Genomic DNA, 13,798 nt, shown 5'->3' with positions numbered 1-13,798 from the left:
AAAAAAAAAAAATTATGTCACTTTTTAAACTTGGTTCTACCATAGCAAATAAATTTGAACAATTCAAAATATGTAAAATTTATTAAATAAAATTTAGATTTGAATTTGGATGTTAACCCAAAAGTTTATATTTGAAAATTATTAAGTTAAAAAAATGATTTGGAACATGTAATTTTGTTCTTTGGATCTGAGCAGTCTAAAGAAATAGTACTTACAAGGCAATCAGAAATAATTTCATATTCATGTTTGCCATATGATGTTTGTTGGTAGCCCCTTCACAGATCTCCACTAATGTTTTTGTCTTGAAATAATAATTAGAAACTTGTGTACTCACTTTTTGTCCTTTGATGCTGCATCTTCACAGTTATTGGACTACTGCAGATACCTAGTGGGCACTAAAGGAATTGCAAAGAGCATGAAACAAATAGAAGGGCATGCTCAATCTGGGATATGCTCAATCTGATCATGCATTTGGGTTCACTTTGCATAGAAGAGGACCAGATAGGTCAGGAATCACGTGATGATAGTGCTGCTGGTGCATTCTTACGTGGTCAACAAAAGAGAACTGAATGTGAGGTTATATCCAGTTGGTCCACAATAAAAAGGAAAATAGAATTGTTATCATATACAAAATTTATAAAATGGTATCAATTCTATTTAATGCGCTGCCACTTCCCTTCCATTGCAGTGCTCGCTTCTCCTGGAATCCTATCTGCTTGTCATCTATGGGTCCTTACTTTGAACAGCTAATGTCTCTGGTTTTTGGTTTTGTTTTTTATTTTTTTTGATTCCCTAAGCACATGTTTATCTTGCTTATTGGCTAATCTGCCCCTGAGTGTACAGCCTTGGCAGTCAGTATAGAGTTCAGAGGAGGGAGAGCTTGTTGAAAGCTAAGAAGTAAAAAAGGTCTTCCAGAGAAATATGGTCCATTACAAAAGAGGTGGATTTCCTTATGCTTGCGGAAGTTCACTGAGGTGTGTCTGTGTGATCGGTCTGTGTTGATACAGAGGATGAGACCTGGTGTCTTTCACATACTGTGGGAGAAGGGGCAGGGGACAGGAAGCAAGGAAGAGTAGGGACAAGTTCTGGTGTTTGCACCCCTCTGTGGCCTAGAAGTTTGTAAATATTCTACCATTGTGGTGAAAAATTGTTCCTAGGGATCCAGCTCCCTCTGCTCACAGTGGTGCCAGCACATATTCTAGAAAGTGGTGGGTGGTTATCCTCTGAGGCAACAGGCAAATACTAGAATTTGAGAACAGAGAGCTTTTTACCCTTGGAAATGCTGGAGCATTTTGAAATGCATCTTTTACTCTAAAAGCAAGAATACATTTGAGAAATCTTTGGTGGTTTCCCAATTCCATAGTGATCCTGAGGGGCTATAGTTTATACGATGAGAGAAAATTCTGTTAGGCCCCTTGCAGAAGGAGAGAAACAATGGAAATAACCTAGAAGCTGGAGTCAGAAAGCCTGGGTTCTGGTTCTGGCCCTGCCTCTCTCTGAGTGATCATGGGCAAGCCCAGTTTCTGGGTCTGGTTTATTTTAATTGATAGAGTGGAGCATGGGAGCTCTGGTAGCACAGTGCCTAAGGCACTTGACTGCTAATCAGAAGGTTGGCGGTTCAAACCCACCAGCCACTCCTCGGAAGGAACATGGGGCAATCTACTTCTGTAGTGACACTGCCTCGGAAACCCAAGGAGGGGTCACTATGAGTCAGGTCCGACTCCACGGTATGTAACAACAACAACAACAACAGAGTAGAGCATGATAGCAAGTACTCCTGCAGTACATTTCACCCATAGGCTCTTAAAATATATTCTGAACATATAAACAATCCATTCTAGTATTTTTTTCTAAATGTTAAAATACTAGATCCTTTATTTGATTTTAAAATAAAGTCATTACCTCAGCAAAATTAAATAAGATAAAAAGGGTTGTTAATACCTAGCCCACTGATTGTAAGTTAATGTTTATGTATGTATAAAGTACTATGCAAATATTGCTGCTACTGTTATTTTTAGTATTACAAAGTTCTGCCCTCATATAGCCCCCAGCCTAATAGTAGTAGTAAATTTATGCTCATATACCAAAAATAAATAAATAAATAAAACAGTGAAAGGCAGAATGCTGTGGCTAGAAAGATCCCCAGGATCAGGAATTCTGGGGTGGAATACTGCGTCTGCCTCTGATGAGCCAAGTCAGTTGACTTTTCTGAGTCTCAGCCTACCTGTGGAATAAGGGGTTGGACTTTGGCATTTAAGGAACTTTCTCACTCTAACATTCTGGGACTTGTTCGGTATGGCCTAGGATGAGAACCTGCCACATGGATTCACATTTTTCTTAGTAGCAGTGTTATGCTTGTCAGAAAAGGAACTGAGGTCCAGGGAAGTAACAGAAATAAGATGTATAAAGAAGATAAAACTGCTGAGAAAATTAATCCAGAAGAGAATAACTGTTTGGCAGAGAATATGTCCCCTCTTTGGTGACATAAACATGTTTCACAAAGCCAATTTGCTGAAATGCTAATTTAATGAAAAAATATTCAGGTTTCCCAAGTACAGTGAAGAAAATGTCAAGATGGTTTACTTTCCTTTTCTAACTATAGACAAAGTCAAGCCGTACTTCTTATCTGTGAACGCCACTCCTCCTCAAGGAGTCCCAAAGCGTGGGTTTCTCTGTTGATGTAGAGAGTCAATAATTCAGTAAAGTCCCAAGTAAATGGCAGGACATAAGCTCAGATTGGGTTTTTGTATTCGTATTTTATAAACATTTCAGGATTTTTCACTCACTCTTGAACTTTTGCCATTCTTAAAATGAAGATCTTATATGTTGGAAACTTGGTTAGAAACAAGTCAGCGTCATTTAATCCATCTTCTTTCCCTGTGTGGCTCCCACTCTCAACAACGCATCTGGCAAGATAGTCTAATAGTTAAACATATGCGTTCCAAAGCTAGATTGCCCTGATTCAAATCCTCGCTCTGCCCTTAGTAGCATTAAGACTTGCCTAATCTTAATGATAACCTTATGTTAATGAATCCATATCTGCGTAGGGTATGTCAAAAACCTAATCACTTCTGAGATATAAAAAGAGGAGATTAGACGCAGAAGTAAGCACAAGCTGGGGAAAACATGCCACGTGAAGATCGCCAAGGCACACAGGGCTATAGAAGCCGTAAGAGGGCAAGTTACTTAATCTTCTCCATGGCTGAGTTTCCTCATCTGTAAAATGGTGATAATAATTATCTCTATCTTAGAAGGTTATTAGGAACATTAACTTATAAGAATAAAATGCTTATAATATGCCTGGTACAAAGTAACTATTCACTAAATGTCCGCTAGTACTGTGATCATAATCTGTAAATAAGCCCCTGTTCTAATACTTCTAGGGACAGTAGAAGGTCCCTATGTGGCACAGTTTGTGCTCAACTGCTAACCTAAAGGTTAACAGTTTGAACCCACTCAGCAGTTCTGCAGAAGACATGCCTGGTGATCAAGATTACAGCTAAGAAAACCCTATGGAGCAGTTCTACTGTGTAATAAATACATGGGGTCACCATGAGTCAAAATGGACTTCACAGAACCTACTTCCAAGTGCCCTCTGAGTAGACGTTTCCCATCATTAGCTGTTTCTGTGTCTCAGTTTCCTGGTGCTGCTGTAACTGAAATACCAGAGTGGTGGCTTTAAAGAACAAGAACTTATTTCCTCACAGTTTAGGAAGTTGGAAGTCCAAATTCAAGGCACAGGTTTTAGGGAGAGGCTCGTTCTCTCTTTTGACTCTGGAGGAAGATCCTTGTCTCTTACAGCTTCTATAGCCCTGGTGTCCCTTGGCGATCTTCACGTGGCATGTTTTCCCCAGCTTGTGCTTACTTCTGCGTCTAATCTCCTCTTTTTATATCTTAGAAGTGATTAGGTTTTTGACACACCCTACGCAGATATGGGTTCATTAACATAACAAAGAAAGCCCTGTTCCCAAACAGAGTTACACCCAAAAGTGTAAGGATTAGAATTCCAACATATTTTGAGGGGACACAGTTCAGTGCATAGCACTCAACATGGTTTTCAGGCTTCTCCCTTCCAGGTGATCCTTCCTGGAATGTTCCACATCCTTCCCGAATAGAGTCCAGAACACTGCAGGATAGTTTTACAGTGTAGCCACCATCTTGGTGAGGAGAAGCATGATGTCCTGCAACCCCTTGGACCCCCAACAGTTTCTTTGTCTAAGGCAATTGAGAATGGAAACAGAGATTGTTCTTGTTCACTTTGAAATTCCTATCTGAAATGATGTTCAGAGGGAGGAAAAAAAATTACTTGGGTTCTAGGGCATCAGAGGGTACATCCCCAACAGAGCCGTGTTTGTTTTAAGCAGTCCACTAAGTTACAGAAAGGGGTCCTAGGTATCAGCATTATCTGATAAGGGAAGGGGGAGTACTCTTGCTGGGCAGTGGGGTGGAAACTTGAAAGATAGTCTGATGCAGACCTGGGTTCCAGGACTTGAGGGAACATCAGCATTGAAGTCGGATGGACCAGGACCCCTACCAAAGGAAATGTTCCAGTCAGTAATGGCTACACCTATTGAGCATTTACTGACTCAGGCACTCCACCACGGGCTTCACCAACATTATTCCATTTAATCATCACAACAACCCAAAAAGGAGAAACTATGATTACTCCCATCTTACAGATGAGAAAACTGAGGCTCTCAGGTTATGTAAAATCATCAGGGTCATATAGGTAGTGAATGACAGAGCTAGGATTTGAATCTAGGTTTGCTTCACTCTTTTTAACCACTATGCTGCATGGATAGACCCTTAACTAAACCATGTGGCCTTAACAAAGTTGACTTAACTACTTTGAACCTATTTTCTCAAATCCTCCCGCCTTGCCTGATTGCCATGGGGAATATGAGATAGCATATTTAAAGTGCCTAGTATCAGGAAATTTTAATTCCTCCTTCCCAAGCCCCTGCTCTCCCGCTTACAGTGATGGAGCAAACCACTCTATTTTTCTCGGACAGAGTTTTCTCATGAAAACTAGCTGTAGCTTACGAACCTTTCCCCCTGTGTGTCCGCACCCCAGCAGGTGGGGCTCAGGCCCAGTTCTCCAGCACACAGCCTCTTTGGCTTCCTAGCATATCTTCTTACCAGTAGTCACAGCTCTGGCACTATTAAGGTTTCATTTTTACCAGCAACATCATATTTACAAACCACAAATAACAAAGTAGAAGATGCCGGAAGATCTCTGGCATGTTAATTAAGAACAATAGCAGAAGCAGCTGGACAGAAAATGCCAGCGAGTCAGAAGCAGAGGCGGCATAGTTATGTTTGTTGACAGAGCCTGTGCAGTATTGTGTGTTAATTGGCAAAGTGGGTAAACATTTGCTAGCTGCTTCCCCCCCACCCCCGGTGCACTGGAAGATAGACAATAGGCTGGGCCCTCCCCACCACCTTGCCTGCCCACCTGCCCCATGGCCCAAGAGATAGCAGTAGAGCAGGCTTCGCTCTGGGTTCCTCATAAACAGAGGATTCTGGAGGTGGATGTGTTCCTTAATGACCCTCCTGGGCATACCAGGTTTCCATCTGGATACAGTCAAAGGATAGTGTTCCCCCTTCAGCTCAACAGCCTGCCTGCGACACTCGGTCTCCCAGGCCTTGGCCCCCAGGGGCCTCCCCAGCTAGGAGAAGACAGCGGAGCCATCTCATTAGGTGTGGCTTGAGTTGAGCAGAGGACAGGATTGTCTGTCTCAGGTGCTGATCTCCTACATGTAACAGAGCAGCAGCCTCAGGCCCAACTGGAGGTCCCCTGGGCTCCCATCACACACTCAGAGCCATCCTCACACTCACTCACACACATAACAGCCGTCATTGACTACCTCTCTGTGCCAGCCATGTGCTTATTATATATATTTTCTCATGTAATCCTCACATCAATCCTGTAAGGTTGGTACTAACTCCAAAGCCACAAAGCTAATAGCTGACACAGCTATGATTGAAACCAGTTTTTGTGGTTCCAAAGCCCATGTCCTTTCCACTAAACCCATATTTCTCAACTTGGTGAAAATTAATAACCCCTTTTGATAAACTGGAAGATTTTCTTTCTTTCTTTTTCTTCCTCTCAGACTGAGACTACCATCCCAGCCCCTGGTCTACAAGACAGCATAAACCTAATTTAATATTCCTGTATGATTAGCATATCCCATTAAGCCAAGATTTTTCTCTAGTTTTACTCTCAATAGTTCATAAATGATTTTTTTTTCTAAAATACTAAATTGTATTATGATGTTGACTTTTTTCAAACTAAATATTATCTCCAACAAGGAGATTGTGATATTCCTTCCAAGGAGGCCACCTTCTCATCCTTCAGAAAGGGACATATTCATCTTTGGGCATGGTGCTGTGGGCATTATACAGTTTCCTTTATGTAGATTTGGGAGCTCTGGTAGCGTAGTAACTAAGTCACTTGACTGCTAACCAGAAGGCTGGCAGTTCAAACCCACCAGCCACTCCTCAGAAGGAAGGTTGGGCAATCTACCTTCCATAGTGATACCACCTCGAAAGCCCAAGGAGGGGTCACTATGAGTTGGATCCAACTTAACGGCAGTGAGTTTGGTTTTTGGTTTATGTGTAGATTTAGTAGGAAGATCACCCCCAAAAGCTTAGTTCTTGTCCTCATGGGTTGAGTTGTGTCCCAAAAAAAGATATATTGAACTCTTAATCCTCAGTACCTATTTAGAAATAGGGTCTTTTCAGGTGTAATTAAGCAAGATGAGATCATTAAAGTGGACCTAAACTATTATGACTGGTATCCTTATAAGAAGAGGAGACAGACACAAAAGAAGAACACCAGGTGATGACAGAGGTGGAGATTGGACTGATATGTTTACAAGCTAAGGAATGCCAAGGATTGCCAGTACCACCAGAAGCTAAGAGAAATAGATTCTCCCTTAGTGCCTTCAGAAAAAACATGGCCCTGCCAGCACTTGATTTTGAACTTCTAGCCTCCAGAACAATTAATTTGTCCAGACAGTTTCTGTTGTTTGAAGCCACCCGGGTTGTGGTACTTTGTTACAGCAGTCTCAGGAAGCTAATACACTCACCCAGCAGAAATGATCCTCTCTGCCACAAGAACTAACCAAACACAGGTCCCCAAGAATGCCACTGAGCTCTTTCCTGGGAGCTCCCTGTCCTGCTGGCCAGGCTGAACTGTGCAGAAGGCCAGGAACTTCCACCTGCCTAGGAAGAGAACAAGTCTCCCAAACCTGTGCCCTGAGATCAAATGTTGTTGGCTCCTCTGCTAAACTCGGAGACTTAACCTCTCTGAGCCCTGGTTTCCTCACTTGAAATAAATAAATAACACTTACATCACAGGTTATACTGAGGATCGAATGAGGTAATAGATGTGAAAATGCTCATGTCAGTGCACAGTGGGCTCAAAATCAATGTACATGGATAGACTCTGAAAGCCATGTGGGAAAAAATAGGGCTTTTTCTAGTCTTCTAAATACGTTTTCTTTCTTCCTAGGTAACCCAGTTGGATCCAAATAAATCATTATTGGAGGTTAAGTTGTTCCCTCAAGAAACCCTTTTCCTTGAAGCGAAGGAGTAAACATGGCCCAGCAGTGGAACAGCCATTCCTTGACAAGTTACAAGCCTGCGTCAAGAGAAGGGCTCCTTGCCAACCCATCCACACGCTCGTTTCACTCGATTCAAGGTCACACTTCTGCCTCTTGCAAGATTGCTGGAAAAAAAAAAGTAATAATAAACATAGCTACTTAAAATTTCCCATCCATGAGTATGTTTCCAAGCCTCCTCACACAGGCAAAGAATTACGACTCTGCCACTCTCCCCTAGCCCTTCACCCCACCCGCATTCAATGACTAATGCACTGTTCCATGTAAGTGATCAGTAAGTAGAATTTTTACCTCTCCAGTGCCCATCCTCTCCCCACAGTGTCTAGGACAGTTCTGTCTGTCCAGTGACACCAAGATGCTGTGTATTTGATATGTCTCATTGACCCAGGGCTCACACACCTCTGCCTTTTTATTTTTGTGACTGGATTTTTACTTTGTCACCTGATTTTAAGAGGCAGGGGAACAAAATCAAATGGGACATTCTCAGCATGAAAATTAAATGTTGTAGGAGAAAAAGTATATCATTCTTATTGGTAAGACTTCTTTGCTAAGGTGTAAGGTTTTATTTGAGGACTGCATTTGACATATATGCAAGATATTTTTTTACTGCTGCTGTCTTGGGTCTCAGGTTCCATCTGGGAGGTATTTGCTGTTCCACTGCAGCGTGGGAAACTGCTCAAATGCTCAATGAATATTGAGGTAGTGTGAAGAGAGGACCAATAGCAAGACTTCAGTATCTGGCCCAGCTGCAGGAAGCTGCTGTTAGGTTTGCATTTTGGCAGTTAAAACCTCACAGACACCAGCTCCCAAGTTGGTCCATCGGTGTGCACTGAACACAGGTCTCTTCTGCTTTTCTCTCCCTCTACTCCATCACACATTGGAACCTTGTCATTCGTGGATTAAGTACGTTGTTTGTCACCAAGTCTGATCAGCGCCCCACGGACTCTGAGCCCAACTGTATTAAGGGACTGGCTCTACTGTTTCACTCTTTTGATGTTTTAATATTAAATATTAGGTTCTCATCTCAAATAAAAGGGGTCTCATTCTATGGCTGATAATTCAGTTTCGCATATTTGAGAGAACAAACTTGTGGGCTCAGCTCAGAAGACATGTGTTGAACCTACTTACGATTCAGATTTTGATTTGGTGAATGTGGATTTGTGTTGGATACAGGTTGGGTTTAGTTCATGGAAGCAAGCACTGTTTTAACTCCACAGCCAGTCATTTCTTCTTGGTGTTGAACTGTTTCGCCATATCTGTTTTTGTATTACCTGTGGTCTTTATCCTAGGAGTTGAAATCTTGATTTTGCCATTTTGTGCTTACCCAAAAGAGAGTGAACGTACTGGTTTTTCCTGCCTCAAGCTAAGTGTTTCTCAGAAGACTCTAACTGAAGCTGAAAATAAGCCTGGTCATTTTCCCTTTGACCAGAAGTGGACACTGGCCAGGGAAACTCCCAATTTATATATTTTCACTGATCCTCCAACCAGGGACCTCCCCTGAACACTGTCTTAAATGGATATGTTCCTAACAAACTAGTACTAGTTAGACCTTCTCTGACCCAGGGTTCCCTGCAGAAAGGCTGAAAGGAAAGGAGACCCACTGTGGGGGGTGGGAGTGGGGAGTTTAATGTGAGTACTTCCTCTCCAGCCTGCTCCTACCTCCATAACCTAGTGGCTCCACAGTCATGTCCAGTGCTACAGACGCAGTAGGACACCAGCTCTTCTTTTCCCAGGTAGACCTTGTTCTGCAGCTGTTATGGAGAAGCTGCAGCCATGAACTCAGGCCATACTCAGGAGCAGCAGCAGGGGTATGGGTGGGGGTTGATGGGAAGGGATTCTCAATTTATGTTCCTGTTTAACCTGTTCCATCTGATTTGGATTAGATTTCATCATGTTTTCCCACCCATTCACCTTCACTTCTGTATCCCCACAATATAGTCTTTACTCTGAAACAGATTTCATGAAAGTTATTAAGTGTGGCTTGAATGTGGGCAAAGTTGGCACACCCTTTTTCAACTCTGTCTTGGAATATTCTTTTCCTTTCTAGTCTGGCCTGCTTAGCCTCATGAAATCCTATGATGAACAGACAGACAGTCCTCTAGGTGCCATTACTGGGAAAGACGTCAGCTGAGTGTTGTCACTGTTCACTCATGACATCTGGTCTACAAGCTCCAGAACAAGACACCAAAGCAGTTTTATATCTTTTCATATAAACACAACATTAAAATGAGTTGTATTTAATTAGGTCCCAGGGAAAACATTAAATGACCACAGAAATAGCCATGTCTTTTGAAGTTCTTCCTTAGACTCATTGGGCTTTTTACATCCTAGGCCCCAGATGCATTGAGTGAGTCTACCTGAATGTCTGTCCAATGTTGTTATGACTGGCTGTTTCCAGTACAGCTCCAGGGCCCTTATCATTCCCCTATTCCAGTTCACTCAAACTTGGTGTTCTTGGATTTTCAGTTGTACAGTTGGAGCATTACTCTGAAGGTTTAAGGAAGTATTGTCCCATTGCCCCTCAGAAGGTGCTGTGTGGTTTGGGATGTTGCCATGCTCTGGCTTCACTAGTTTTATGGGAAACACAAATGTTCATCTCTGACTAGATATATATATATATGAATAAGATTTAGGCTTTGTTAAATTTTACCATGTTGGTGACATTAGAAACAAAATAAGTTTGCAGTTACATTAAATTGCTACTCACAGGAGCTAGGTATGCTGACTTGAGTGTGCTGGTCAGTGGAATGGGTTTTAAAGAGGTTGCAGAGTTCTGGCAGATTTCCCCCAGGCTTTGCAGTTTTTCATTCAGACATGAGATAGAGTCTTAATTTTCTCCATTAGCAGTATCACTGAACGACACACTTCTACCACCCCTCTCAGGCCCACAACCACTCATTGGTTGAGACATGGAGTGGTAAGTTCAGTCTAGGAGTAACTGACACTGGCATTGCACTTTACAGTCTATAGAACACATTAACATGCATTATCTCATTTGATCCTTTTAAAAATTCTTGGAGGGAAAGGAGATCTTCATACACAGAAACAAATTTCAGAAACTTCTGGTTTTTTCCAGTTAGTTACTAACAGCTCTGCCAGTTAGTATTGTGCAGTCTTAGCATAAGTAACCCCTCTGAACCTCAGTGTCCCAACGGCATTTATAAAGCACTTTGCAGTTTGCCACACCTTCCGGACTCATCAGCACAGTCCACTGCTCAGAGGCAAGGCACTGATCATCCCATTTCTGCACATGTTCCAATGGGGTGGTGACTTTCCTAAAGTCACACAGCATGTTAGTAGAAGAGTCAGGATTCAAACCCTGGTATCTGGTTTTCAGGTCCACTGCTCTTTTATATAGAATCTCTTGTCCAGGAATGGATCTTGGAATCCCCTAAAATGTATACAAAAACTTAAATGGGTACTTTACTAGAAGGGAAGTCTATATTCATCAATTTCTCAGTGGGCTCTATTGACCAAAAAATTTTAAGAACCACAATTTGCATCATGCAAACATCAGGTTATACAGGAAGCAGAATCTGGTCCACCCTGTCCATTCTTTTTATCAAGCCACATATTTATCTAAAAGAAAGGTACAGCCAGACCCCAAAGAGGATAAGATGCAACAGCTAGGCTTTCTTGCCTTGGACTCTCCCTGCTTCATTTGATGCTTCTCCCTTGTCTCACAATCCACTTTGGAAGATGACCCTTAACCACCCCAACTTGCCAGCTCATCTCTGCTGCATTTTGAAAGTTTGTCTGAAAGGAAATACCAATAAAGAGTTCGTCTTCAACCTTCTGTCTATTAATTCTTACTCTGTCCGTGAACTACCAGGTACGGTTTTTGGTTTTGAGAGTTGGCATAGCATGTGGTTAAGAACACAGCCTCGGGAGCAGCACCGCCGGGGCTGAGCCCACTCTCTGCTTACTGGCAGTGCCCTTGAGAATCCACTTCATCTTCCTGTGGTTCAGCTTTTTAGCAATAAAATGTGGGTTTGAAAAAAAAAAAAAAACAGTGGATAAGGTTTTGTGAAGATTAAATGAATTAATGTAAATCAGAACAGCTATTATGTGGTCTGAAACTCATATGGAGAAGCCTTGGTGGCACAATGATTAAGTGCTCAGTGGTGAACCGAGAGGTCAGCAGTTCGAACCCACCAGTGGCTCTGTGGGAGAAAAGACCTGGCAATCTGCTTCTGTAAAGATTACAACTTCTAGAAGACCCTGTGGGGCTTTTCTACTCCATTCTATGAGATTGCTTTGAATAGGAGTTGACTCAATGGCACACAACAACAACAGTATCCCTATGAGGTTGTAATAGGAAATGTGGATGGGGTAATGACAGCAGTGAGAAGTTGCAGTTGATGGGAGATGACACGCAAAACATGAAAAGCAGACACAAGAAATCCAAGAGCACAGCTCTGGGACACTTCATGGAAGGGTCCAAGAACCCTCCACAGAGTGTCACTGTGTGACTGGTGTCCCTAAGGGTGAGCCTGGAGCATTATGGAAAGGAGAAAGGAGGCAAGGGACTAACTTGTAGAGCAATTAGAATGTACCCAATACTATGTTCAAGCATGGTACTTGAGCATTACCTCACATCATCTCACAACAACATTGTGAAGTGGGTGATCTTGATCCCATTTTGAAGAGGCAGCAGGCTCAAAGATGTTCAGTGACTTCCCCAAGCTCCACAACTAGTTAAAGAGCAAAATTTGGGACTGAGACCTTTGATCCCAAAGCCCCTGCTGTGTTTATGACAATGCAGTGCTGCCTTCAAGAAAAATATGACAAACATATCAAATTTAAAATGTGTTGCCAAGACATTTCCAATAATGATTACAATAACATCTAAAAAGTGTTGGTGGATGCTAAGAAAGGTAAAACCACAGTTTATTGCAAATTCAGCTATCTAAAATGACTCATTTCTCAAGAGTTCTTTTGCTACTGTTACATAGAAATGTGTCAGGTACCAGAATTTAAGCAATGCCTTTTATTTTTAATCACATGAAGCAATTTGAGAAAGATCCTGTAGCCTCTCTTTAACATCCCCAAAATCCATTTCCTGCTCCATGCTTTACTCCACTGATATTTCTTCCAGTCAGACCTTTATCATCTCTCACCTGGGCTATAAAACCACATCCTACATCCCTTCCAGTCTCTTCTCTTCTAGGCATTCACTATACAGCTGCCAAAAAGAGCTTTTTATAACACCTGCCTCACCATGCACAGCCTTGCTTTAAACCACTCAAAGCCTTCCCATTGGCCTTCAAACAAAACCCAAATTCTTGGCTTGCCTTTTAAAACCCCTGTGATCTGTTCCTTGCATCACTCCTTAACATATCCTGAGGTACCAGCTTCCAGTCCCCTCTGGGCCTTGCACACGCTGTTCCCTCTGAGTGCCTTTCATCACCACTAGACTCCTACCACCCATCCATTCTTCACTTTCAGCTCAGACTTCACTTCCACCAGCGGTTTCCCTGACCACTGCATCCAGGTTAGGTACCTGGGCTGTGCATCTCTAACCCCTAGTGCTGCCTTTTTGAGATCGTTCTGAACTATTACTCTCAGCTTACATGTTCTCCTGCCCTCACCCTCAAAACTGTGAAACCCTAAGAAGTCTAAGTTGCTTTATATTCTCAAGGCCTAGTACATAGTAAGCATACAGTAATTTTGATGGATTTGTTTTTAACTAAATTTGAACAACTAATGATGTCCACGTACTATTAAGGTGGTCACTTTCATCTCTAACATCTTACTCATTTGGGACTACTTTGAGGCCAAGGACCAGATCTTAATCATCTGTTTGTTTCCAGAGGCAGCCCAGGGTCTGGTATGTAGCCATCATGCAGCCAACGGTTACTGAAGCAGTTAATTATTTGGAGCTGGAGTAAAACCAACTGGAGCTGCCAAGGAGAGAAAGAGGGAAGGAATTGGTGTTGAGATGCTAGGGGCTTTCCACACACAGTCCTCCCACATTATCCTCAGGATTACTCTGAGAGGCGGCCACTATGATTATCCTTATGTTATAGCTCAGGAAATTGAAGTTCAGAGAAATTGTGTCACTGCTCCAGACACACAGCTGGTAGGGAGAGGACCAGGGCCCCTGCTCTGGATCTGTGCCCAAAGCTCCTGCCTGCTCTGCTTTCCGTCATCCATGACGCCCCTCTCCCTGA

At 42.4% G+C, this 13,798-nt stretch overlaps 1 protein-coding gene across 1 annotated transcript in view; it reads left to right on the top strand.

Annotated features, from left to right (window-relative positions):
* Nucleotides 1-7,600, top strand: part of FAF1 (Fas associated factor 1) — a 734,611-nt gene extending 727,011 nt beyond the window's left edge. The window contains exon 19 of the mRNA XM_042781660.1: nucleotides 7,517-7,600. Within this exon, the coding sequence (XP_042637594.1) occupies nucleotides 7,517-7,600 (84 nt within the window). The remainder of the gene's footprint in view (nucleotides 1-7,516) is intronic.
* Nucleotides 7,601-13,798: the final 6,198 nt, after the last annotated feature.

This window comes from Orycteropus afer, unplaced genomic scaffold (genome assembly GCF_000298275.1).
Source record: "Orycteropus afer afer isolate SDZICR_OR568_19922 unplaced genomic scaffold, OryAfe1.0 scaffold00145, whole genome shotgun sequence".
Lineage (NCBI taxonomy): Eukaryota > Metazoa > Chordata > Mammalia > Tubulidentata > Orycteropodidae > Orycteropus > Orycteropus afer.
Note: the sequence above shows the minus strand (reverse complement) of the source record. Positions and strands in the feature narration are given on the sequence as shown.